General features: G+C 40.8%; 2 protein-coding genes and 1 long non-coding RNA gene across 3 annotated transcripts in view; 1 reads left to right on the top strand and 2 right to left on the bottom strand.

The window, feature by feature from the left end:
* Positions 1-883: 883 nt before the first annotated feature.
* LOC148160942 (uncharacterized) lies at positions 884-3,562 on the bottom strand. Its single transcript, XR_015762070.1, has 2 exons — positions 3,377-3,562; positions 884-1,228 (listed from the first exon to the last, which is right to left on the bottom strand). It is a non-coding gene; the product is annotated as an uncharacterized LOC148160942 (long non-coding RNA).
* Positions 3,563-10,146: 6,584 nt separating this feature from the next.
* The window catches only part of LOC148160940 (heat shock 70 kDa protein 12A-like), a 42,850-nt gene continuing 27,221 nt past the window's right edge, over positions 10,147-25,775 (bottom strand). The window contains exons 10-11 of the mRNA XM_088002934.1: positions 11,385-11,495; positions 10,147-10,958 (exon numbers count right to left, since the gene is read on the bottom strand). Coding sequence (XP_087859060.1) covers positions 10,324-10,958; positions 11,385-11,495 — 746 coding nt within the window. The 3' untranslated portion in view covers positions 10,147-10,323. The remainder of the gene's footprint in view (positions 10,959-11,384; positions 11,496-25,775) is intronic.
* LOC148160941 (zinc finger MYM-type protein 1-like) lies at positions 20,399-21,856 on the top strand. The gene has a single exon (XM_088002907.1). The coding sequence runs from the start codon at positions 20,414-20,416 to the stop codon at positions 21,854-21,856; it is 1,443 nt and encodes a 480-aa protein (XP_087859033.1). The 5' UTR covers positions 20,399-20,413.

The following is a 25,775-nucleotide window of genomic DNA, read 5'->3' as shown; positions in this document are numbered from 1 at the left end:
TTAATTAAATGATTAAATTAATTAAATACAATTAATAAATACAATTGATAGAAATGGGTGGATTATTTTTATATTTAATGGTGCATTTTTTTCCTGCTAAAGCAGCTCAAGTCTATTTTTCTTCCATCCATCCATCCATTTTCTAACACCCTTGTCCCTTGTGGGGTCAGGATGTCCTGGTGCCTCTCCAGCTAACGTTCCGGGCGAGAGGCGAGGTCACCTGGACAGGTTGCCAGTCTGTCACAGGGCAACACAGAGACAGACAGGACAAGCAACCATGCACACACACACTCACACCTGGGGACAATTTAGAGAAACCAATTAATCTAACAGTCATGTTTTTGTGGGAGGAAGCTGGAGTACCCGGAGAGAGCCCACCATGCCAGGGAGAAAATGCAAACTCCATGCAGAAAGACCCTGGAATCGAATCCAGAACCTTCTTGCTGCAAGGCAACACTGCTACCAACTGTACTACTTTGCAGCCCATTTTCCCTAAATGTTAATGATGCACATGACACTTGGTAGTAAAGAACAACTTAGTTTTTTTAATTTTTATTTCCATGCATTTGGCATTATTGGAAACCTCAGACACTTTCAGAATCCGTAAATAACTGGGTATTTTGTGGCCAATGACATTTACCAAACAGCACCACTCTTCTCATTAGGATGAAGAAAGAATGTGAATTAAGAAGCTTATGTTTTATTTCAGGTTGCATTTATGACTGTTAAATGAGTTAAATGAAAAAGTGTGGGAAACACTGGCCTAGAGTCATGGATAAGAGTGAATACATTTTCCACATTTTATGACCTGAATTCAATAATCGGTGGCATGACCCAATACCTTCAGCAATATGATGCGTGTGTCTGTGTGTGTGTTGCTGACCTCTGACATTCAACTGAACATTTGACACCATAATTTCTTCTGTTTCCTGATCCAGGCTGCAGATGTAGATCCCGCTGTCAGAAACTTGAGGTTCACTCAGAGTGAGGCTGAAATCACCAGAGTCCAGAGTATCAGGTCTCATTGATGTTCGTCCTTTGAAAAGCTCATTTTGTCCATCCGGGTCGTCTGCTTCTCGCCGTTGATGGACAATGTTGGGATTAAGATCCAATCGGCTCCATTTCACTGTAACAATCTCCTCTAATCTCTGACTGTACTGACAGGGCAGAACGACAGACGGTTCCCAGTCATCAACCTCCACTTTTACAGTCAACACGTCTTGAGAGGCTGGAAGGACAAATAAAGGGAATACATGTTTTAAATCAGTGTGTTAAAATAAATACAAATTTAATCCTAAACATTTATCTTTTGGCCATTTAATAACCAAATAATCACAACTTACTCCCAGTTTTCTGTATTTCTATTCTGTAGTGCCATGGAGGAATAACAAAAAACTCCAGTGATTGAAATAAAAAAGCCTCACTTTTACAATTTCAGTTCAAGTTAAATTCATCTCACTGCAGTTCTTTATGTGAATAATATATATTGTTAGAGACCAGAGGCAGAGAGAACAGACTCATCTGGTATCAATGTTGCCTTTTTCAATTGTAACAATCAACTCCACTGTTAAATTTTGTTTCTACCTCGACTTTCAGGAAGTATCGTGGTGATAACATAGTTGGGTCATCAGGCATGTAAGGACTATATATCCCATAATCCACTGCATCAACCCACTTTCTGCAGCAAGTTAAAGTTTCAGACAGAAGTTCTGATGTGATGGAAGCTTATATAACTGTAGCCATGTTACAACCAAGAAGATGAACAGCTTCCTGACCAACTTTATCACCTGAACTTTACGCCCCACCTCCTCTTTTCTGTATGCAGATAAAGAGACTTTACTTTGAAACCCAACAAGTTTCCAATTCAAATGCCAGATCATGAAAGCTGCTGTCAGAAACTGACACTGATAACCAGAGAAGAAGACAAGCAGCCGACCAGCTGAGCTCCAACGTTGAGATGCAACTTTATCAAATTCCACTGATGCTCAACTCAGAGCTCAGAAGATGTTCCAGATTTCCAGGTTGAGCTGTTAGCCACTGATAGCTGCTGCTAACTCTTCCATTGATTTGTTTATAGGAGAAGATTCTGGATTGCAGCTTTTTCACAGCTGATCTTTTACAGCAGCAACAGTTTGATCAGGATCAACTTAACTCAGAAAGTTATCTGGTTTATATCACCTGTTCTGAAACCAAAAACCTGAATGTCACAGAGTCTGGTAGGTTTATACAGCACATCTGTCTGAATTAGTTAATTCTGCTTTCTGAAACAGGGTAAAATGATCTTTAACTTCAGTTGTCAAGGTCTGGTGTTCTGTAACTCTCAGATGTTTTCCTGGTCCTCCTCAGAGTTCAGTCAGATTCTCCAGAATCCTAATAATAACCTCTTTATTTGACTGAGGTGTGTTGAAGCAGAACATCTAAAAGTTGCAGAAAATCTGACCTTGAGGTTTATATTAGAAGATCCTTGATCAATCAATCAATCAAATTTTATTTGTATAGCACATTTCAGCAGCAAGGCATTTCAAAGTGCTTTACATAATTAAAATAGAAACAGCATGTGACATTGAATAACAGAGATTTGTTAAAAAATAAAAAAGATGAAAGCATTAAAACCTTCACCCCTTTTAGGACTTCAGTTAATCGCCGATTAACTGGGACTCTAACCCTCTAGGAATTTAGTCAAACACAACGTTTGACAAGGACTCCAACCTTTAGGTTTTTCAGCTCACCTCAGAGTTTTAGTTAGAACGCCATCTAACAAGGGTACTCACTTGATATAAGTCTTTATCTAAGTCATCATCAAGTTTTTATGATTAAGGAGAATCAGATTCTGTTCCTGATAACAGTTTTGTCTCCACACATTTCTGACCATCAACCTAGCAAATTTTTCCATCAGTAAACAAATGCAGTAAAATATATAATAGCCAATCAACAGCAGGTCTACTTTGAAGCTGGTGTCATATTTCAAGCAGCAACAAGTGTGGGAGGGGCAGAGAAGGCAGGCAGAAACAGAGGATCCAGATAAACTGAGAGGCTGCAGCCATGAAGGCTTTAGTTTTACAGAGGAAAAAGTTTGAATGTTAAAATCATCACATTTCCTACAGATGTAACACCACATCATTAATTGATGGTTTATTAATTTCAGAACCAAGACAAAAGTTTATATTGATTAGTTTGAACTGAACTTTCTCTGAATGCTTTTACAATAAAGAGATTCTTTATTTGCCTGATTTTATTTAACCTGATCACCATCAAGGTTCTACATTTTAAAATGTTGCTGTGCTTAAATATACCTGGTAGCTACTTTAGTGACTGGAGAGAAAAAAAACAAACATCAGCTGAATAAATTTAAGTTTAGTGAGGAATCAGATCTTACCGTAAAGTAGGAGCAGAAACACAGCAAACAGCTTCATCTTCCTAAAAATAAAAACACCAAAGTCTCTGCAAAGTGATTTCCTCCAAACTCTCTGAAACCGTTTCTGATGACAAACTGAAAGCAAACTGAAAGTTCACTGCTGTTAGTCAAAGGTCGACCAGTAAAACCAGTTTTTATTGTTCCGGGTTGGATCAGAGCAGCTGGTGGAACATTAACAAACCAAGTCTGGATATAAATGTCAGATTAAATGATGGTTAGATCAACTAGTAAAAACTATAACATAGATGTTGGTGCTGTATAGAGAGACTGATTTGAACTGAATTTAATTTCTTTCACCTCCTGATATTCAGATTTCATCCTATGTGGGATAAAAAATGCAGATATTTATAAAAACATTTGTCTTGGTTCTTTGTGAACAATGTTGGCCTCAAGTCACTGCTGAGTTTTAGTCTAACATGGAATCTCAAAACAGTAAGAAATGAATAGTTTATATATATATATATATATATAAAAAATTAAATATTGAACTAACTGGTACAGGTAACAGACTAACCGGTCACCACAGGATGATTTATTACAAACTGAAATAAATTACAGATCCACTCTTTTTACAGAACCAATAAATATGTAACAAGTGAGATTTATTGGAGAACCAGAACCAAACTTATGGAACTGGAACCACCACAATGGAAGAAACCAGAACTGAACAATGGAAACAAAGGAGCTAAAATACTGAGAGTGACATGGAAACCAGGTGAATTTAATCAAAGAGATAAAAAACAGCAGAGAGCAGAAAAACTGATGGAGGGAGACTAATGAACACAGAGGGAGATGGAAATACAACGGATCTAAAAACCTAAAGAAAACAGAGTCTAACAAGAATTTACAGAGAACAGAAGACAAGAAATAAGTAAAAGAAAATACATGACACAGGAGAAATAAAATACAAGACCTTAACATTAATGAACAACCAAGACATGATCAGAAAGGAAATAAATAAAAAAAAACAAACACAAACACCAGCAGATCATAACAGAAAAACTGCTAGAATATTTACACTGGGTTACAAAATAAAAATTTTTTGGAAGTTGTGTGTTTTTCAACTGAATTGGAACTATTCTGCACTGCTGAATCCAAAAATGAATCAGTTTTTGTTCTAATTTTATTTACATCTTCTGACTAAATTAATGACATTTTTGTGACATTATCAGTTTATTTCTGTTAATATTTCTAATCCAGAAAAGATTTTAGGATGAAAAATTGTTTTCTAACAGAGTAATTAAATGTTACAAACTTGGATTTCTGTAAATAATAAACACTGACCAGGGTAAATACATGTGAACTGACCATTACATATTCAATGTGCTAAATTCTCCACCTCTTTTCTGTCCTGATTTCTCCTCCTGCTTTTCACTCATTGATCAGATTCTCAGGAAACTGATCCAGATGTGTGAACTAGTCCTGTTAGGATTCGGGTCAGTGTGAGTGGTCCTCCCTATAGAGGATCTTCGGAGGAGAGCTCTGACAGGCTGGCGCACCGGCAGCTGATTCCGAATGATTGACTGGTGGACCTTTAAGAAGCTGAGGAACAGTCGCTCATCGCTCGATGGTCCCACTTGTTGGTCAGAGTCTACCCGGAAGCCATACTTTAGATGCTTTTAAGATACTTCGAGTAATTATGTGTCTTCTTTCAGAAAACGACGAGCTGTCGGGATCAAGCCAAGAACCACGCCCGGACATAAAGATCGCCCCTGTCAAAGACCGAACATCTCCGCCTGCTGCTCTCCGCTTCCCTCTCCATCATTGGTCCTCAGAAACGCTGACAGATCCTAGCATTCCCCTCCACGCAACCACCATCCGAAAGACAATCCTGAGCTGAATCGCCTAACCATTCTGTGGAGCATATTTAATTGTACAATTGAACAACATTAAAACTTTCACTGAACAGTGTTTCCGGTCTTGTGTGAAACTTGCATGTGGGTCAAGAGACTAAAATCCAACATGACAAGTCCTGCATTTTGATGCTGATGTTGCTCCATAGCTCAGAAAGTCGACCTGATTGAGAAAAACTAACAACTTTTGGATTCAGCTCATAAAAAAGACCCTGAAACAGTTAAAATCCCCAGACAGTTTCCTGGCTGTTGACCAGTTATTGGACAACAAAAGGCATTAAATCCACTGAATATGAAACAATATGGCTAAAGTATTTCCAGGTAAATGTGTTTCTGAAGATCATACAGGATGAGTGATGTCTAGAAGTAAATCAGTTAAAGTTTAGAAGACAAAGATCATCTTAATGACTCTCCTTCATTACTGCTCTGTAAACACATTTTACCTCAGGTGAGTTTCTGGTTTGATTCCAGGTGAGTTTCTGGTTTGATTCCAGGTGAGTTTCTGGTTTGAGTTCTCTGGAAACACAATGAACAGGAAAAAATGCCAGAAACCAGATCAGCAGGTCCAACACACCCACACTCTCTGCTGTTTGCCAAACTATGAGAACCAGATGCCAAACCCTGACTTGGTGAACTCTGACTGAAACCCTCTTCAAAGATTATTTATTAGATGTGATCAAACAGGAAAACACGTTTCTAGACTAAGATTTGTTTAAATCCAAGGAAAAATTAAACTAATTTTGTTAACTGGGTGATTTTTTGCTCTGATGCCTGGATGTAGAAAATACACTCTGAACTTTGAACAGGAGTTCAGGTGATTATTGTTTATCTGTCATTTTTATAGATGATTTCTGCTTTTAAAAAAATCACAAACTTGACATTTTCAGATATTTAAAGATCCACTGCAGAAATGCTGTAGAGTTTATCCTGTTCTTAACTTGGGAAAAATTAGTCTGATGAAAGTTAGAGAGTCAATTATAGGACTGGAAAAATATAAAACCAGCTGTTAATGTGGCAGAATGAGAAAAAAAAAAACAATACACTTTGATCAATGATTTTTAAAAATATTTATTTTATACATTTAACCTCAATAGTGACACCATGTACAGGTACATCTCAAAGATGAAAATTTCATGAATAAGTAAAAAATTTTTGTCTCTTATTTCAGAAAATGACACTAAAATAGATTCAAACAGAGTGAAATATATCAAGACCTTTTTTGTTATTGATTATTATGATCTATAGATTGTGAAAACACAAAATTAAGTTTTTTAGAAAGTTAAAGATCAATAATGAAATGATATTTAAATGATCATGGATCAATGAAGAATATCAGCCTGTGGTTCTGCTGGGATGTTCAGGAAGTCCAGTTGCTTTGACAACGACCTTCAGGTCAAATACATCGTTGGTTCTGGTGCCTCGTCTTCCTGTTGAGAGAAAATTAACTTACTTTATATAACCCTAATATTTCTGCTGAAAATAATATTTTACTGACCTTCTGTAAAATTCAACCTGTGGATTAATTGGAAATTAATCAGATTAATCAGGATGAATCAATTATTTTAAAAATCCACAACTAATTTAGAAAATGAAATGAAGAATTATTAATTAGAACATACAGACAAAAAAAAACATTTGCAGAAAAACAACAAATTCACAGCAGTAATTAGGGTAAAACTTTGCAAAAAAAAAAAAAAAAAAAGAACATTTTCCATTTAAGATGATCCAAAACTCATCAAGTGGCAGTTTTAGCTTCACCTGGTTTAAATCCTGTAAAATAAAATCTCATATTGAACAACTTTTGCTTTCCAATTATGGAAGTAGTCAGCAGATCAGCACAAAATTAAGTTTCTCACTGTATTGATGTTCAGTCAGACAGAGATTCTCACATGTTCATGTTGTATCGTTTTAGCTGCAGATGTTTTATTTGCTATAAATCAGAAAACATTCTGGAGGTTCTTTAGTGAAAGAGCCTCTAAAATGTTTTATTTCCTAAAAACATTTTAGGAAATAAAATGTTATTTTTGATTGTTTAAAATAAATGTAATTATTTATTTGTAACTAACACATTTCTAATATTGCATGAAAAAGGTATAAGTGGTTAAATAAAAAATCTGCAGAATGTTGCAAATTTTAAAAAATCTGATTAGTCATCAGGATAATTGATTTCTAAAATAATCATTAGTTGCAGCTCTAATTTTCTTTTCAGTTTTCTTATGAGTAGCTTTAATTTCTACATGATGATCAACTTGACTAAAGATCTAAACCTCCACCAGCTGCACTGAGTTCATCCTCAGGTTCATCTGAAGCTTTTCTGTCCTGAAAACTTCCCATCATGCTGCAGGTTTTAATCAGAGCAGATTCCTTCCTGTCAGTCGACCGTTTCACAAACATCCTTCACAGCTGAGAGACTCAGATTCTGGTTCCACATTCAGCCTCAGAGATTCACACAGAAACGACACGTTTGATTCCCAGAGAGCAGATCAGAGTCTGAGATCAGGAGGAAACCATCAGGTGATGAAGCTGCTGGTTGATACATGATGTCTGACTGTAAACAGCTTCAGCTGCTGATCTCACTCTGATCAGTGACCAGCTCTGATCTGGTTCTGGTCATCAGCTCAGATTCTGATAGAAACAGCCAGATGAGACACATTAATGTGATGAAACACATTTAAAGAGCCTCCAGGTGATAATTCTCCATCATGTGAGACTGAATCTCATCTCAGCTCTGAACAGGCTGCAGCAGTTCAGTCTGACTGATGATCCTTCATCTCCATTTCTCTGCAGCAGCCAGAAGAAAACAGGAAAACTGAAACAGACTCTTCATTTCATCACCAACATCAGGAGAACATGCAGCAGAAAGGCCATCAGACTGACCTTTGACCTGGAAGCTGAGATAATCTGCAGCTTGTTTTCACACATGAAGACATTAAAGATGAAGGTGAAGCAGCTCTGACTCCGCCCACCTCAGAGGTCGGAGGTCAAAGCAGCTAAAGGTGAAAGTCAGTGAGCAGGTCTGACCTGATGCAGCAGCAGAGGAACCTGATGAAGCAGCAGCAGGAGGAGAACTTCAGTCCTCTGATCAGATCCTGTTCTTCACTCCAACAAGCCGTTCATTCAGCAGCAGGACTCCTCCTCTTCCTCACTCTCTTCCTCCTGCTGCTCCTCTCAGATCTCCTCTGTCTGTCACAGGAGGAAGAGGAGGAGCTCAGACCATGATGAAGGTCTCTGTTCAGACTCAACTTCTAGCGGCTCTGACGTCATTAAATGTGGCGAAACTTAAACCAAACCATCTTCATCTTTTCTGGTTTCAGTGCGCCATCTAGTGATTAAATGTGTTACTGCAGCTGCTGCCTGCAGGAAATGTTGAGTGGAATAAAAATTAAAAATAAATCAATGTTTTCATCTGTGGTTTATGTATTTTTATCTCAATTTTATCTGAAATAATGTTAATGACCAAAGATTACACAATAATTAAACCCATAAGAAAACTAATTATTCAAAAATATTACTTGGAGATTTTAATAAATGTACAACTATATAAAAATAGGACATGAACAATAAACCACCTGAAACTTCTTCAGATGGTTTATTAATCAATTGAAGCTAAAACTTAAGAGCAAATATTAGTTTTATAAAGCTTTCATTGTGTAAACACCTCAATAAAACTTACAGGGTTTTTTAAATATTAACACCTACATTTTGATGCTTAACGTTCAGGTCTAAATTAATCCTGCAATCAGAAATCAAATGAATCAAAATAAATGTAACCCCTCTGGGTTCCCAGAACCATAACAAATGTAAGGTATCTAAATGCATTTATTAAAAAGAATTCATTTATTAAAAAAGGATATAATTCTCGGTTCTTGGGTTAAAAGACTGAAGAAAATAAAGAGTTGATTTAAAAAGACAATAGTTGAAGTAGAATGTGTTAAAATGTGTTCTGTCACTTTAAGAAAGAACCATACTGTGTAGTTTGTCTGTGAAGACAGGTCAGCGCGAGAGTGAGAGACTAGAGTGCTGGGTATTTTCTGGGTTGTTCTGCCCAAGATCGAATTTTATTGGGTGATTGCACTTTTCCTGAATTTGGATTGACTGAGGGGCGGGACGAGCAGGAGTGCCGTGAAAGAAAGAAAAAGAAAAAAAGAAACTGGACGTTTTGTGTGTGAGCTGGTTGGGTGGAGAGAACTGCTGGGAAGGTGCCACAGCCAAGGTGTGCACTTGGACCAGGGGATTGCTGGAGGAGCGAGGTTGGAGCGAGCGGTGAGCTGGACGCTGGAGGTTTTGAACTGGAGCGGTGGAGAGGGACAGACCCGCTACACCTGCACGGGGCCCGCTGTTTGGAGCTAGCTGCGCTTTCCCCGCCTTTGAGAAAGGCACGGAGCAACAAGCTGCTAGAGGAGGTTTGACTTATCTGGACCTTTGCTAAACCTTGGTTGGTGCATCGAGGACCTTGGTGAGTCGTCGATATCAGGCCTGCAACGGGGTAATGACCATAAGGCCGGCTTTTATTTTTGTTAATTTTTGTGGGCCCACTTATTAAAACTTGTATTTTCTTTTGTGTATTTTGGGAAGTCTAATGGACTTTAACATGTTTGGGACTGACTAAAATAAGTTCAGTAAAGGAATATTTAAAGGTTTGAACATACGGGGAAAGACCCTATTCCTAACCAGGTGTCTGAGCCTGTGATTTTCATTTGTATGTTTACTTTTTGAAGTTGGAGTGTTAAATAAAGGGTTTACGTTCATTAAGGTTCATTATTGGAGGGTCAAGTGGGAAGTAGTCGAACCCAGAGCGCTATATCCAACATAGATATAAGAGAGCGCTACATAAAGAATCAGAACCAGAACAAACAGAAGGGAGGAAGGAGAACCAGGTTAAATCAAATTAACTTTTATTTTTAATTCAAATTACAAACTGAAGTCTGTAGAACTGATTTATTGGTTTCTGGTACAAAACAACAAAAAATGGAACATGGAAAAAGTTATTCAATCACAAACAAACAAACAAAAAAACACAAGAAAACTATGTCTGAATTATTAAGAACAAAAATCTCATGAACAACATCTGAACCAAGCTGGACGTTTCCTCTGAGGCTCCACCATCTCTGGGTTTCTCCCCAGCTCTACGGCTCCTTTCAGAATCGCTTCCTGGGGTCTAAGAGGACACAGGACTTTATACTGACGTCCAAACTGATCAGTGATGTGCTGACGTAGAATCTGGCTCTCAGCCAATCCTCCCACTAACACAATAAACCCAATGTTGAGATTTTTGTCTAATATTTCTCTGAGTTTCTTAGTAATGTCCTGCAGACTCTCATCATAGAAAGATTTCAGTTTCTCTCTGGAGATCCTGATAGATCCATCATCCCAGGAAGCTCCTTCCACTGAATCAAAGAAAGTTTCAATCTGTTTCTGTTTCTGAGCCACTATGACCAGGTTACCTGGGCAACTGATCTGAACATCTTCATCCAAACATTTGAGATGAATAAAATCATACATCATCTTCTGAACCTCATTGGGGAATTTCTTCTCATATTCATTCCAGACACCATGAGAGAAGATTTTTCTCAGGAATTGTTTGAATTCATTGTCCACGTATCTTTCTCCCAGCCATATTTCAAAGGTCTCATGCAGCTTCATGTCTCCTCCTTTCAGGACTTCATGAACAGTGAAGTGACTCCATTCATCTGTTGACAATAAGAAAGAGAATAAAATATATTAATAGAAAAATCTCAGGAAACAACTTATCACACATTTTAACTCACATTCTACAAACATTAGTCAAAGAGATTAATTCATCCATCATTTATCCAATTGTCCCCACAGAGTTGTGGGGGACAAACAGAGACCAGTTAACCCAACAGTCATGTTTCTGGACTGTGGGAGGAAGTCGGAGTACCCAGAGAGAAACCAGGCATGAACAGGGAGAACATGGAGACTCCATGCAGAAAGACCCCAGACTGGGATTCAAACCCAGAACCTTCTTGCTGCAAGGCAGCAGAGAAACCAGCTGATCCACCGGGCAACACAACATCACTTCAACATGTTTACTGTGGATAAAAATGGTTTTAAAACTCGTCTTTAAACCTTTAATAACGGTGAGTAACTTTTACCTCCACAGTCGACAACAAGGTACCGTTTCCCGTCTCTTTGGGTCTCCAGCAGGACTTTGGTTTCTTCTGGTTCCACAGTAAACTGTACGACCTCCTGACCTCCTGCTGGATCTGTAGAAACACAGAAACCTCACTGAGCTGCTCTATGAACAATGATCAATGTTTTTACAGGCAGATTCAGGTTTTTAGTTCATTTATCTTCCGTCTCTGTTTCCATGGTGATGCTGGAAATCTCTGGAGAAGAAGTTTCCAGATCAGTGATGATCCAGAGCCAAAGCTCCTCAGACCGATCATAGAAAGAAAATAATAAAAATGGACAGAGAGACTTTAACAGAAATCTGAGTAGAAATGATGATGGTGTCAGGATTCATTGTTACAGGAAGTGATGTCACTGTGATGATGAAGGTCTGAGGTGTTTAGAGTAAAGTGGGCGTGTCTTCATGAAGCATTGGCTTTAAAATGATTTATAAAAAGAAAGATGCTGAAAAAACAACTTTATCTAAATTATACCATCATATTTGATCAGATTATTAGTTCTGATGAGAATAATTTTTCAGATTAGAACCTTTTGAAAATAAAAAGACTAAGTTAGATATTAAAAAGACTTTTTAAGCAAAGTTATACAAAGTTATGTACAAAAAATTTATATATTAAAAATGTTGTTTTCTGGGTCTGATTTGATATTATAATCTTAAATAAAACTTTAAACTTTTCAATAATGTTCTAATTAATTGAATGTGTCTGTATGTAGTTAAATGTTTTAGAGATCATTTTATTTCATCTGAATATTAATTTCTTCATATTGAGATGTTGATTTATTTGCATCATGTTTGCAGATCCTCTGGTAATTTCAAAGTCTGCAGTTATGGGACATCTGACACAATTAACATTTTTATTTCTAAATAACTGAAACTAAACAACCTGAATGTTGATTTATTTCCTTAAACTTAGAAGCTGAGAGGTGACAGTGAGGTTTTCCTCCAAGCAGCAGCTGCCTGAGAAACTCAGAGGTCAGCAGGAGGAAGGACTTGGTCACAGCGTGTCGCTCTGCAGAGCTGCAGGTAGAAGTTAGAGGAGGAGGAGGAGATGGAGCTGGATGCTGCAGTTAAGATGCTGCAGTTAAGATGCTGCAGGTAAGATGCTGCAGGTAAGATGCTGCAGTTAAGATGCTGCAGTTAAGATGCTGCTGCAGTTGAGATGCTGCTGCTGTTAAGATGCTGCAGTTAAAATGCTGCAGTTAAGATGCTGCTGCTGCAGCTAAGATGCTGCAGCTGTTAAGATGCTGCAGCTAAGATGCTGCAGTTAAGATGCTGCTGCAGCAGTTAAGATGCTGCAGGTAAGATGCTGCAGTTAAGATGCTGCAGTTAAGATGCTGCAGCAATTCAGATGCTGCAGTTAAGATGCTGCTGCTGCAGTTAAAATGCTGCAGTTAAGATGCTGCAGGTAAGATGCTGCAGTTAAGATGCTGCTGCAGTTAAAATGCTGCAGTTAAGATGCTGCAGTTAAGATGCTCCTGCAGTTAAGATGCTGCAGCTAAGATGCTCCTGCAGTTAAGATGCTGCAGTTAAGATGCTGCAGTTAAGATGCTGCAGCTAAGATGCTGCAGTTAAGATGCTGCAGTTAAGATGCTGCAGCTAAGATGCTGCTGCTGCAGCTAAGATGCTGCAGTTAAGATGCTGCTGCTGCAGTTAAGATGCTGCATTTAAGATGCTGCAGTTTAGATGCTGCTGCTGCAGTTAAGATGCTGCAGTTAAGATGCTGCAGGTAAGATGCTGCAGTTAAGATGCTGCAGTTAAGATGCTGCAGTTAAGATGCTGCAGTTAAGATGCTGCTGCAGTTGAGATGCTGCTGCTGTTAAGATGCTGCAGTTAAAATGCTGCAGTTAAGATGCTGCTGCTGCAGCTAAGATGCTGCAGCTGTTAAGATGCTGCAGCTAAGATGCTGCAGTTAAGATGCTGCAGTTAAGATGCTGCTGCAGCAGTTAAGATGCTGCAGGTAAGATGCTGCAGTTAAGATGCTGCAGTTAAGATGCTGCAGCAATTCAGATGCTGCAGTTAAGATGCTGCTGCTGCAGTTAAAATGCTGCAGTTAAGATGCTGCAGGTAAGATGCTGCAGTTAAGATGCTGCTGCAGTTAAAATGCTGCAGTTAAGATGCTGCAGTTAAGATGCTCCTGCAGTTAAGATGCTGCAGCTAAGATGCTCCTGCAGTTAAGATGCTGCAGTTAAGATGCTGCAGTTAAGATGCTGCAGCTAAGATGCTGCAGTTAAGATGCTGCAGTTAAGATGCTGCAGCTAAGATGCTGCTGCTGCAGCTAAGATGCTGCAGTTAAGATGCTGCAGTTAAGATGCTGCTGCTGCAGTTAAGATGCTGCATTTAAGATGCTGCAGTTTAGATGCTGCTGCTGCAGTTAAGATGCTGCAGTTAAGATGCTGCTGCTGCAGTTAAGATGCTGCAGTTAAGATGCTGCAGTTAAGATGCTGCTACTGCAGTTAAGATGCTTCAGTTAAGATGCTGCATTTAAGATGCTGCAGTTTAGATGCTGCTGCTAGAAAATAAAACTGAAAGGATTTAAATCCAGATTGTTGGTTAAAAGACTGATGGCTCATCCTGTGTTTAAGTTTTAACACCTTAAATCTTTAAAAATTGATGGATTGACAAACAGGTTATTTATTTTGGTATATTAAATTAATATACCAAATTAAACAAATTGAAACAGTAACATTACATAAGTGAGTAGAAATAAATGTTAAACATGAAATTAAAAATATACAATATATTGCAAATGTTTCCAAAGGTAATTTGTTGCCATTTTCCCTCTGAGAAATAAAACGTTTTATCTCTTGAAATATTCTGGATCAGCACGATTTCTGACTTTCAGAAGAAATTATTACCTGATGTCACCAGCAGATGAACAGAATCTGAAAGTCTTTAGACCTGAATGATCCGTCATCCTTCAACTGATCATCTAGATGGAAAGTTTTCAACTAAAGACTCTTTGGAGATAAAATAGTTTCTGTCTGTCAAATGATTATCTTTGGTATTTTTATAACAAGGTTATTGATCATCACTGATGTACATTTTAACTTCAGGGTTTTTCTGATCAGAGTTCAGAAATAAAGATAAATGTCTCTGAAAATGGTCAGATAGTGAAGGAGAAGACAATGTCATAGAAAATTAAATATTCAGAACTTCAGGTTGATCTTCAGGAATCTTCTAATGTTATCATGACCTCATTATAATAAAGTCTGGTTCTGCTTTAATGATGTATCAATTATTCTGATTGGTTTACAGTCATGTTTAATTACAATGATGGATCCTCAGAAACAACAGCTCTGCTGGTTTTACATGAAGACATTCAGAGTTAGAGCCTTAAATGTATTTTAACAAACCAATAATCAGGTTGATGCTTTAAATGAGAGAACATCCATCAGTTTATCTAGAAAACCTGACTGCTGCTGCTTTTGGTTTCTGATCAAATCATCAGTTTATCTAGAAAACCTGACTGCTGCTGCTTTTGGTTTCTGATCAAATCATCAGTTTATCCAGCTTCATGTTTCAGACTAAATCCATATTAACCATTCAGCAACATTTTAAAAATTCAATTTCAGCACTAAACCCAGATCTGATTACTGTCAGAATCAAGAAATCAGGTAAACAGAACCTGTCTGACAACATGAAGTAGGCGATGTCAAGGTTTATTCTACAGTTAAGAACAGATGAGAAACCAGGTCACTGACATCAGTGTAAAAGTTTTAATTCAAAAATACTCTTTGGATTAAAAAGTGAAATTAAATAAAGTTAGAATAATTTCTAACCTGAGTGAACAAAGTGGAAGTTATTATCTACAAATAGAGAATAACAACAGAGGTGAAGCTTCCCAGGAGAGACTGACCAACCAAAATGACTCCAACATCAACGACTCAAACAGGAAGTTACAGAAGAAACCAGGAAACACATCTAAAGCTCTGCAGGCCTCAGTAAAGGTCAGAGTTCATGTCAAATTTATTTGTATAACACAATTTAAACAACAGCAGATGACCAGAGGTCAAAGGTCAAAGCCACAGGTGAAAAAACCTGAGCTTCATTCTGGTTTATGGAAAACCAAAAGCAGAGGATGATTTAGTAAAGACAGAGAGAGAGAGAGAGAGAGAGAGATTTTAATAGCTCATTTATTTTTCAATAAATAATCGACATAGTATCACAAACTATGTAACAGTGAAAAAAACAAACAGGAAAAACAAAACATACACCACACACAGCATTACATTAACACCCTTCCAAAAATAAGTTCTCCTTCTACCACACTACAAATTACTTCCCCATAACTCCAAGTGTGACAAAAGGTATCTAAATCTGAAACTGATTTATAAAAATTAAATTCAAGCAATAGCCTAGACTTCACCAGGTTAACAAATAAAGAAACCACATTAATATTCAACTCTTCCTCCACTTTCCTCTTTCTGCTTATGTACATTTTAGCCTGTCCTATCAACAAGTTTATCAACTGACATTTGGTCTTTCTTTGGCGTGTAAATTTAACACCACATATAAAACCTGTTTAGTGAAAACTTCACCATATCTGTTGAAAATAATTCTCAAAAGCACAAAAAGAGCTGACAGACGAACACAGTCTAGAAAACAATGAAACACTGTTTCCCTCTGTTCACAACATGGACAGCAGGATTAATAGCAGAAACAAATGAGTGAACAGCTACAATACCATGAAGGATTCTCCACTGTAAATCTGCATGTTTGTTCGGTAGAGGAGGCTTATACAACGATTTCCATTCAGGCTTGATTTCAGGTGTTAAGGAGATATGAGATCTCCACACTGTGTCACTGCGTCCATTCAGTTTGTTCTGATTAAGAGTTTTTACAAACAGCCTACAGATCATTTTCCCAGAAGCTCCTTCTAGGGAGATTCCTTTACTGTCCACCGAATCCAGTAAAGGACCAGAGCAGTTCTTGATCCCAGGAAACAGTCTGATGGATGGAAAAGGGTCCAGATGATTTGGTAACACAGAACCTTCATAATAATCAGTCAAAAGGGAACATTGATGTTCACTTAACTTGTGTTTCCAGTAGCTCAAAAGCCGACCAACAACTCTAACAGATTCTATTCCCAAACAAGCAGCGAGTTCCACAGGATCATCCAGTCGAGGTCCAGTCATCTCTACCACCCTCCCAAGACAATAAACTTCTGCAGTGTGGAGGAGTTTGGACCAGGTTGTTGTTCCCCACACAGGGCAATCCAACAAACTCCTGAACAGAACCGGTTCCTGGAGCAGCCAGTACAGAGACTCAGCCTGCTGCTGCCTCTCCTTCCTCAGCAAAGTCCACACAGAGAAAACGCTCTTATAAAAACCTGGAAGAAGAGAGGAGTTCATTTTGCTGGAGTCAGTCGATCAGAAAGAGAGGCAGATCCAGACCCATGCCGCCAAATCTCTGAAGAATGCAGCCTGATATTCTCCTCCACACAAGGTCTGTGGGTCCTGTGAGCATCTCTGAATGAACTGAAAACAAAAAGCAGCGCCTCTGCTGGCCAGATGGACCAGGCCTTGTCCACCTTCTTCTCTCGGCAGAAAGAGAATACTTTGAGGAATCCAATGAAGTTTATCCCAAAAAAATCCACTAGTGCCCTTTGAACATTTGATAAAAGAGAAACTGGAGGATCAACACACATCAGCCGGTGCCACATGACGGAAGAAACTAAATTATTAATAACAAGAACTCTTCCTCTATATGACATTTTAGGTCAAATCCATTTCCATTTCAAAAGTCGACCCTTAACAATATCTAAAACATTTTCCCAATTTTTTTGCACAAAAATTTCACTACCTAAAAAGACCCCTAAATACTTGAGCCCACCTTTTCTCCACACTAGGCCTCCAGGCAGACTGAGTTGATCCCCCAGCCGACTCCCAACAGCGATAGCCTCACTCTTTCTCCAGTTTATTTTAGCAGAAGAAATGCAGCCAAAAAGAAAAACAGTGTTGACCAAAACATCAATATCTTCCTGCTCGTTTACAAAAACCATTAGATCATCAGCATAAGCTGACAGCTTTAAGGAGACATTACACCCAGGAATAGAAACACCACACAAATCTTTCCTCAGCTTATGAAGCAAAGGTTCAAATGCCAAGGAATAAAGCATCCCTGGCAAAGAACAGCCTTGCCTCACTCCTCTTAAAACATTGAATGGAGCACTTAAGCCTCCATTTATTTTAAGTACACTCGCAATGTCACGATACAAAACCTGGATCATAGCTATGAAACCAGGGCTGAAACCAAAAGCAGTCAAGGTTTGCCACAAATATCGGTGTTCAACCCGGTCAGAAGCTTTTTCTTGGTCTATAGAAATCAGACCAATATCTAAGCCCAATGAGCTGGAGATTTCCAAAACATCTCTGATTAAAGTGACATTGTCACTTATCAGCCTGCAGGCACACAGTACGTCTGGTCCCCGTAAATGACTGAAGACATCACTTCTCTGAGTCTGATAGCCAGAACTTTGGAAAAGATCTTGTAGTCCGTGCAGAGCAAAGAGACTGGTCGCCAGTTCCTTAGATCCTGTAGATCTCCTTTCTTTGGAAGCAGAGTAACGACTGCCCGCCTGCAGCTCAGAGGCAGCCGACCTCTCTGCAGGCTATCTGTGATCACCTCCAACAAGTCTTCTCCGATCACAGACCAGAAGGACTTGTAAAAATCAACAGGAAGACCGTCCATGCCAGGCATAGGCGGATCTACCGGGGTGGCATGGGGTGGCAGTTGCCACCCCAACGGAGAGCCCTGCCACCCTGTTTGCCACCCCCGCTGGACATTACGAACACGAACATTTTTTTCCGACAACATTGAATGCAGCACAATGTAGTCCACACTCCATACCAGTTGGTGGCGGTAATGCTCACCTAACTTTGTAGCCAACTGCCAATAAATTTTAAGAAGAAGAAGCAAAACATTCTGATTGAGCTGACTGAGTGGCGGGAAGTGAGAAATGAAATGAAAAGGACTGAAGATAGTAAGAGTAAAGAGGTAAAAAAAAAAAAAAAAGTATTAAATATCTATGTCCGTTTAGAAAAATTATTGCAGTAGTAGGTAGTGCAAGGTAGGGAGAGAGCGGTTGTCTCTTGTGCAGATGCCAAAGTTGAGTACCGTCTGGCTTTACTGCTATTTCCAACGAAGCGGCTAGCTTTACCACGGTATTCAGAACCAGTCATGGCTGCAGTATTTATCAGAGTAGGTCCGGTAAAGACAGGCGAAAATAGGTCAATAGACATACGGCAATTTTTTGTTCTAACTCCAAGTCGTTTTTGAAAAATTTATGCGGTGTTGCACTCTCAATCGGCTGTTGTTTTTTTTTTGAGACAGTAAAAAAAAATCCTAAATATATGCAGAGTAAGTTCAATGTTTGGTCGACTCGTGGTTTGTGTAAACTGATATCCATTAAATGTTTGAGAGGAAAACATTGTGAAATAACTTCAAATCTTACAGATATGAAGAGGAAAGGTAGCATCGCTAGCTTCTTCTTACCAAAGGCAAAGGCGGGAGACACAGAGACTAACCAGCTGAGTAAGATTCACGGAGGAGATGAGGATAAAAAAGAGGGGGAGAATCAACAGAAATATGACGGAGAGCAAAGCCCAGGTGACCAGGGAAAGGATGTAGTGGAACAGCTGCACAGCAACGAGGAGATGGACGAGGGAGAGGATCACCAAGAAGAACAGGGAGAAAGAGAATTGCTGGACAACATCCAGGGTTCATGCAGTGAAAGGAGAGAGCCTGACACATCAAACACATTTGTTCGAGTTGGTCCACGTGGTATGTAGATATCACTAACTTAGTTCTGAGTTACATCTGATTCGAATATATTTCTAATTTATTCCAATCAGTACATTTAAACAGATATGTCTTTGGTCTCTTCAACTAAATATTTTTGAGTAATCCTCATAACTTGCTTTATAAAACTTGAATAAGAAGACCTGTTAAGAAAATTATAGCACTAAACACTAAATGTGTGCACTGCAAATATTTAACTAAAAAGTCAGGCTAATGAAAATAATTTTCAAAAATAAAAATCTAAAATATTCTCTAATTAATGTCTAAATTAATGTTAAGGATGAACAAAAAAGTTACCATTCAGGTCTGTGTGACAGTAGTGTCAGCTGTCACAGACTTAAATAAAGTTGAACAAATTAACCAAAGTACTGTTTTTATGCTGTATGTTTTAATTAAGCTTGATGGTTAGCTGATAAAAGACTGTTCCAAATTGTGTTTTTACTATTTGTTACATTTTATAAATAGTAGAGCTGTGATCAGAATTTATATATTCACTTTATGTAGACATATCCAAGTCGTGGCGTGAGGACCCAACTCAGCCAAGGCATGAGTCTTTTCCAAGAACCTTCCAAGGGGGAGCCAGAAGGAGCTTCAGAAATGAATGGTACGATGCACACCCTTGGTTGGAATACTCTCATCTGAAAGACTCTGCTTACTGTTTTGCTTGTCGACATTTCTCACTCCCTGACACGCCAACAACAGTTTTTAGCTCATTTGATGGTTACCGCAATTGGAAAAAGGCTACCTTGACAGACAGTGGATTTCTTTGTCATGCTCGATCTGAAAACCATCTGAATGCAATGTTTGCATGGACTGAAAACAAAAAGAGGATTTTAAGAAATACTTCAATGCTGGAAATGATTGACGAACACAATAAAATACAAGTGACTGAAAATCAGTACTACATTAAAACATTAGCTGAGGTTCTTGTTCTAACTGCGACAGAAAACATAGCCCAGCGTGGTCACAGGGAGTCTACCGACTCTGAAAAAAAGGGACTTTTTCTATCTGTGCTAGATTTGCTGGGTAACCATAATGTCGTAATAAAAAAAGACTTGAACAACAAGCTAAAAATGCTAAGTCCACAAGTAAAACGATCCAGAATGAAATACTTGAATGCTTGGCAGGAATGGTTAAAGAGGAAATCATTCAAGAGGTCAAAAAGAGCAAGATGTTCAGAAAAAAGAACAAATGTCCTTTGTCCTCAGATACTACTACAGTGGTGTGGTTCATGAGAGCTTTCTTGAATTTGAAGTGGCAGAACACATGGATGCTGCTGCATTAAGCAACAAGATTATAAGCTTCTTTGAAAGACACGGGTTAGAGTACAAGGAAAATCTGGTTGGTCAGGGCTATGATGGTGCAGCAGTCATGCGTGGGGCACATGCAGGTGTCCAAGCTAAAATCATAGAAGTAGCCAACCATGCCTTCTATGTTCACTGCAGTGCACATTGCTTAAACCTGGTCATAGTGGACTCTGTAAAAAGCGTGACAGATGCTGGGAACTTCTTCTCCTTATTAGAGCAAATGTATGTTTTTATATCTGGCTCTTATATACATAACAAATGGCTGGACGTGCAGCGGAAGATGTTTGATGGTGCACCAAGGGAACTTCATCAGCTAAGTGACACACGTTGGGCTTGTAGGCACATAGCATGTCGCAATGTTATGGACAGGTTGCCTGCAATAGTACAGGTGCTTCAGGAGATTGCTTCTGAGAAACATCCACAAAGAGCTGTTGAAGCCAGGGGGATTTTGGCTCAGATGGATCTAAATTTTGCTGGTTGTCTGGTTCTGTTTCGAAAGGTCTTGAGTGACTCCAAATTTTTATCAGACATGCTCCAGTCTAAGACAGTGGACCATTCTAAGGTGGTTGAACTAATTGAATCACTTAAAGAGATACTGGCTCAGTATCGTAATCCTGACTCTTTTGAAGAAATGTGGCATGAAACACTTGAGTTATGTCAGCGCAGTAACATTGATACAACTCAACAAAACCCAAAGAGGTCAAGACTGACAGCAAAGGTGCTTCAAGAAAGTGTCATTTCCTCCACCTTGGGGCAGCATGTAGTTCCAGATAACAAACATGCTTTCCGTATGTCTGTCTATTATCCAGTTCTGGATAACATGATTGGAGAAATAGGGAGAAGATTTTCTAACACAAATTGCAATATTATGCAAGGTGTGCAGGCACTAAATCCATCTAGTCAAACTTTTTTAAAAGATGAGGCTGTTTTCTTATTGGCTACAGCCTATGATTCAAATATTGAGAATCTCAAACATGAGTTGCATCAGGTAAGGGTGCTGTTGGAGAAGAAAAAGAGAAAAAAGGAATGTCCTACCACTCTGATGGAGATGACCCAATGGTTGGACCAATACCAGGACGTTTTTTGCGAGTTGTTCAGGTTATGCAAAATAGCTGTCGTCTTACCAGTGAGCAGTGCATCCTGTGAACGGAGTTTTTCAACTCTCAGAGTCATTAAGACCTATTTGCGGTCAGTTATGACAGAGACAAGACTCTCAAGTTTGGCTGTACTCAGCATTGAATCAAAACGAACAAAATCTTTAGATCTTGATCAATTTGTAAAGCGTTTTGCTATGCAGCATGGAAATCGGCGTATTAAGCTGATATAGAAATGGCCTTAACCTTTCATTAATCTGCATTCTCAGGGATTGTTAAAGCTCCTAAAATAATAATACATATATACTTACTAAGCAGTTAACGGTTGGTTGGATGGATGATGTATTTTGAGTAAATAATAAAAGTTTCAGTTTTTTTAGTATACATTTTTCTCTACTTGACGCATCTATTCTCACGTTGTTTTAGGAGTGCACAGATGTTAACATGTACATTTTTTTCAGTAGGTTACCTATACAAATGCTTAAGTACTGGACTGTTATGATTTCTGGGTGTTTGATGTTTGATATTTTTTTTAATTGCTTTTGTTTCATAAGTTATTCATAGTTTTGCCTTAATTATATTTAAGTTCATGGTTGGCTTTGTTTCTTGTTGGTTTCTTGTTCTCTTGTTCGTTTTTGGTTGCTTTATGATCTTGTCCATTCTGTGTTATCTCGTGTTATGCCCACACTGTCATTTTGGTTTTTGGGCAATAAAACTTCACCTGTATTTCTGCTGCCTGTGCTTTGGCTGTTGCCACCCCCTGAAACATCCTTGCCACCCTCTTGCCACCCCACAAATATTTTTCTAGATCCGCCCCTGATGCCAGGGGATCTACCACTCTTTAGGCTCATCAAGGCAGTATGCAGTTCCTGCAGCGTGAGTTGAGCCTCCAGCTTTCGATCGGCTTCAGCATCCACCTGAGGAAGTCCTTCGTAGAAACCATCGCTCACATCCGGATTCTCCAAATGTTCACTCTTAAAAAGATCTTTGTAGAAACTGACAGCAAACTTCCTGATCTCAGAAGAACCTGAGATGGTAGAACCACAGTCAGTCTTTAGGGAGTGAACAATCTTCCTTTGCCCATTCTTTTTTTCTAGTCCAAAGAAAAAGTGAGACGGGGCATCCATCTCCGATACACTTAGGAAGCGTGATCTGACCAAGGCTCCTTTGGCTGCTGTGCCCAACAGGTTGGCCAGAACGGCCTTTTTATCTTTGAGGGAAGTTAAAAACCCTCGGTTTCCTGTAGACGCCGCCAAACCCTGCAGCTCTACTACCTGAGTCTCCAAGTCCCTCATAGATCTGATTATGTCTCTAGTGATACTGCGAGTGAACTGTTGACACAACTGCTTAATTTGACATTTACCATAATCCCACCACTGTTGGATACAAGAAAAATCTGATTTAGATTGTTTATGACTGACCCAGAAATATTCAAAAGCTTTTCTAAAAGCTGTATCATTCAAAAGAGCGGTATTAAAATGCCAATAGACACTCTGTATACGGACATTTTTAATAAACACAGAGCAACAAACCAGACAGTGATCAGAAAAACCAACAGGAATTATTTAACAATTTTTAAATATATTCAAATGATGTTTAAAAGCATATATACGATCCAATCTTGCCAAGGATAAAAGATTATCTTTAGAATGACTCCATGTTTACTGTCTCTGATTCCTGTTGAAATCTCTCCACACATCTGAAAGGTCAGAGGTCGCAGTCAGCTGCCTGAGCCTCCGAGAGGATTCAGCATGAGGTTCTAAGTGGTTCCTATCAAGTAACGGATTCTCAGTGCAATTAAAATCTCCACACAAAAACAAATAATCATTATTATCACTACAGTCATTTACAATGTCACCTAAAGTATCAATAATACCATTCTATCAACCCCTTTAGTTGGTGCATACACATTAAGAAAAACTATTTTTCATATTTGGCTTTAACTTTTAATAAGTGACCTTCAATTATTTCCTCTGCTTCACAAGAAACAGGAAAACATTCCTAGAAAACACAATCCCAACACCGCCACTGCAACTGGACTTGTGGCTAAAAAAGACCTCCCCTCCGCACTCCTTCTTCCAATCACACTCATTATCAGCAGTGCTGTGTGTCTCCTGAAGTAACATTATATCAATGTTCTTTAGAGCCATGAGTCTTAAAAACTCAGCCCTCTTTTCTTCATTTCTGGCACCATGTAGATTTAAGGTGCCTGTTTTAAAGTCCCACATTGAAATGAAGAAACAAAAGAAAAGACACAGAGACATGTAAAAAATGTCTCTAAATGTCCTCATCTTCATCAGCAGTGAGTGTCTGACTTTCAAAATCAGTTTCTTTAAGCGATATATTTCCTGATCTGTTAACACGTCATCAACAAAATGTCCAGTTTTCTTTGTTAAAACCCGAGAGGATTCAACAAACAATTTTAGATCTGGAAAATATTCTTCAATTTTTATCATCCTGAGTCCTTTAGTTTTTTGCAAAAACTTCTTAATTTCAGCAGGAGGATACAGATTCTGCTGATCTTGGCTCAAAGAAAAGCTACTATCAGACTCCAAGCTGCTCTCCTGCTTTGTTTGCTCTCTGAGCTCTGAGAGCTTTAGTGCTGCTGTTAGCAGGTTCACAACTTTTCCTTTTCTGAGAGTTTCAGCAAATCGTCATCAAGCATGCTTTCATCTTCACAAAGGTTTTCACAAAAAATTTCATCAGATCTTTTTTCCTCTGAATCTGCATCAAAACTTCGACAGATTGATCATGTATCATCTCACCATCAGTGGTAACAACTTCATTAAAGCGACCACAGAATCGCTCCTCAGGCTGTTCCTCTACAGTTACAATAGAAGGATCACCAGGATCCCCAGATCCAGTAGCATCAAGACCCGCACCGACTACCGCCGGCGCCCAGACCCGCACCGGCATCATCGCGCCCAGCCCCGGCATCATCGCGGCCAGCCCCGGCCGCGCCCCGGCCCGCCCAGGCATCATCGCGGCCCGCCTCGGCATCATCGCGCCCAGCCCCGGCATCATCGCGGCCAGCCCCGGCCGCGCCCCGGCCCGCCCAGGCATCATCGCGGCCCGCCCCGGCATCATCGCGGCCAGCCCCGGCATCATCGCGGCCAGCCCCGGCCCGCCCCGGCGGCGCCCCGGCATCATCGCGGCCCACTCCGGCGGCGCCCCGGCCCACCCCGGCGGCGCACCGGCATCATGGCGGCCCGCCCCGGCGGCGCCCCGGCCCGCCCAGGCATCATCGCGCCGAGCCCTGGCATCATCGTGGCCAGCCCCGGCCCGCCCAGGCATCATCGCGCCCAGCCCTGGCATCATCGTGGCCAGCCCCGGCCCGCCCCGGCATCATCGCGGCCAGCCCCAGCGGCGCCCCGGCATCATCGCGGCCCACTCCGGCGGTGCCCCGGCCCACCCCGGCGGCGCACCGGCATCATGGCGGCCCGCCCCAGCGGCGCACCGGCATCATGGTGGCCCGCCCCGGCGGCGCCCCGGCCCGCCCAGGCATCATCGCGCCCAGCCCTGGCATCATCGTGGCCAGCCCTGGCATCATCGTGGCCAGCCCCGGCCCGCCCAGGCATCATCGCGCCCAGCCCCGGCATCATCGCGGCCAGCCCCGGCATCATCGCGGCCAGCCCCGGCCGCGCCCCGGCCCGCCCAGGCATCATCGCGGCCAGCCCCGGCGGCGCCCCGGCCCACCCCGGCGGCGCACCGGCATCATGGCGGCCCGCCCCGGCGGCGCCCCGGCCCGCCCAGGCATCATCGCGCCCAGCCCTGGCATCATCGTGGCCAGCCCCGGCCCGCCCAGGCATCATCGCGCCCAGCCCCGGCATCATCGCGCCCAGCCCCGGCATCATCGCGCCCAGCCCCGGCATCATCGCGGCCAGCCCCGGCATCATCGCGGCCAGCCCCGGCCGCGCCCCGGCCCGCCCAGGCATCATCGCGGCCCGCCCCGGCATCATCGCGGCCAGCCCCGGCGGCGCCCCGGCCCACCCCGGCGGCGCACCGGCATCATGGCGGCCCGCCCCAGCGGCGCACCAGCATCATGGTGGCCCGCCCCGGCGGCGCCCCGGCCCGCCCAGGCATCATCGCGCCCAGCCCTGGCATCATCGTGGCCAGCCCTGGCATCATCGTGGCCAGCCCCGGCCCGCCCAG

The sequence above is a fragment of the Poecilia mexicana genome, unplaced genomic scaffold, assembly GCF_051168715.1.
Source record: "Poecilia mexicana isolate PSO_F unplaced genomic scaffold, ASM5116871v1 scaffold_2, whole genome shotgun sequence".
Classification (NCBI taxonomy): Eukaryota; Metazoa; Chordata; class Actinopteri; order Cyprinodontiformes; family Poeciliidae; genus Poecilia; species Poecilia mexicana.
Note: the sequence above shows the minus strand (reverse complement) of the source record. Positions and strands in the feature narration are given on the sequence as shown.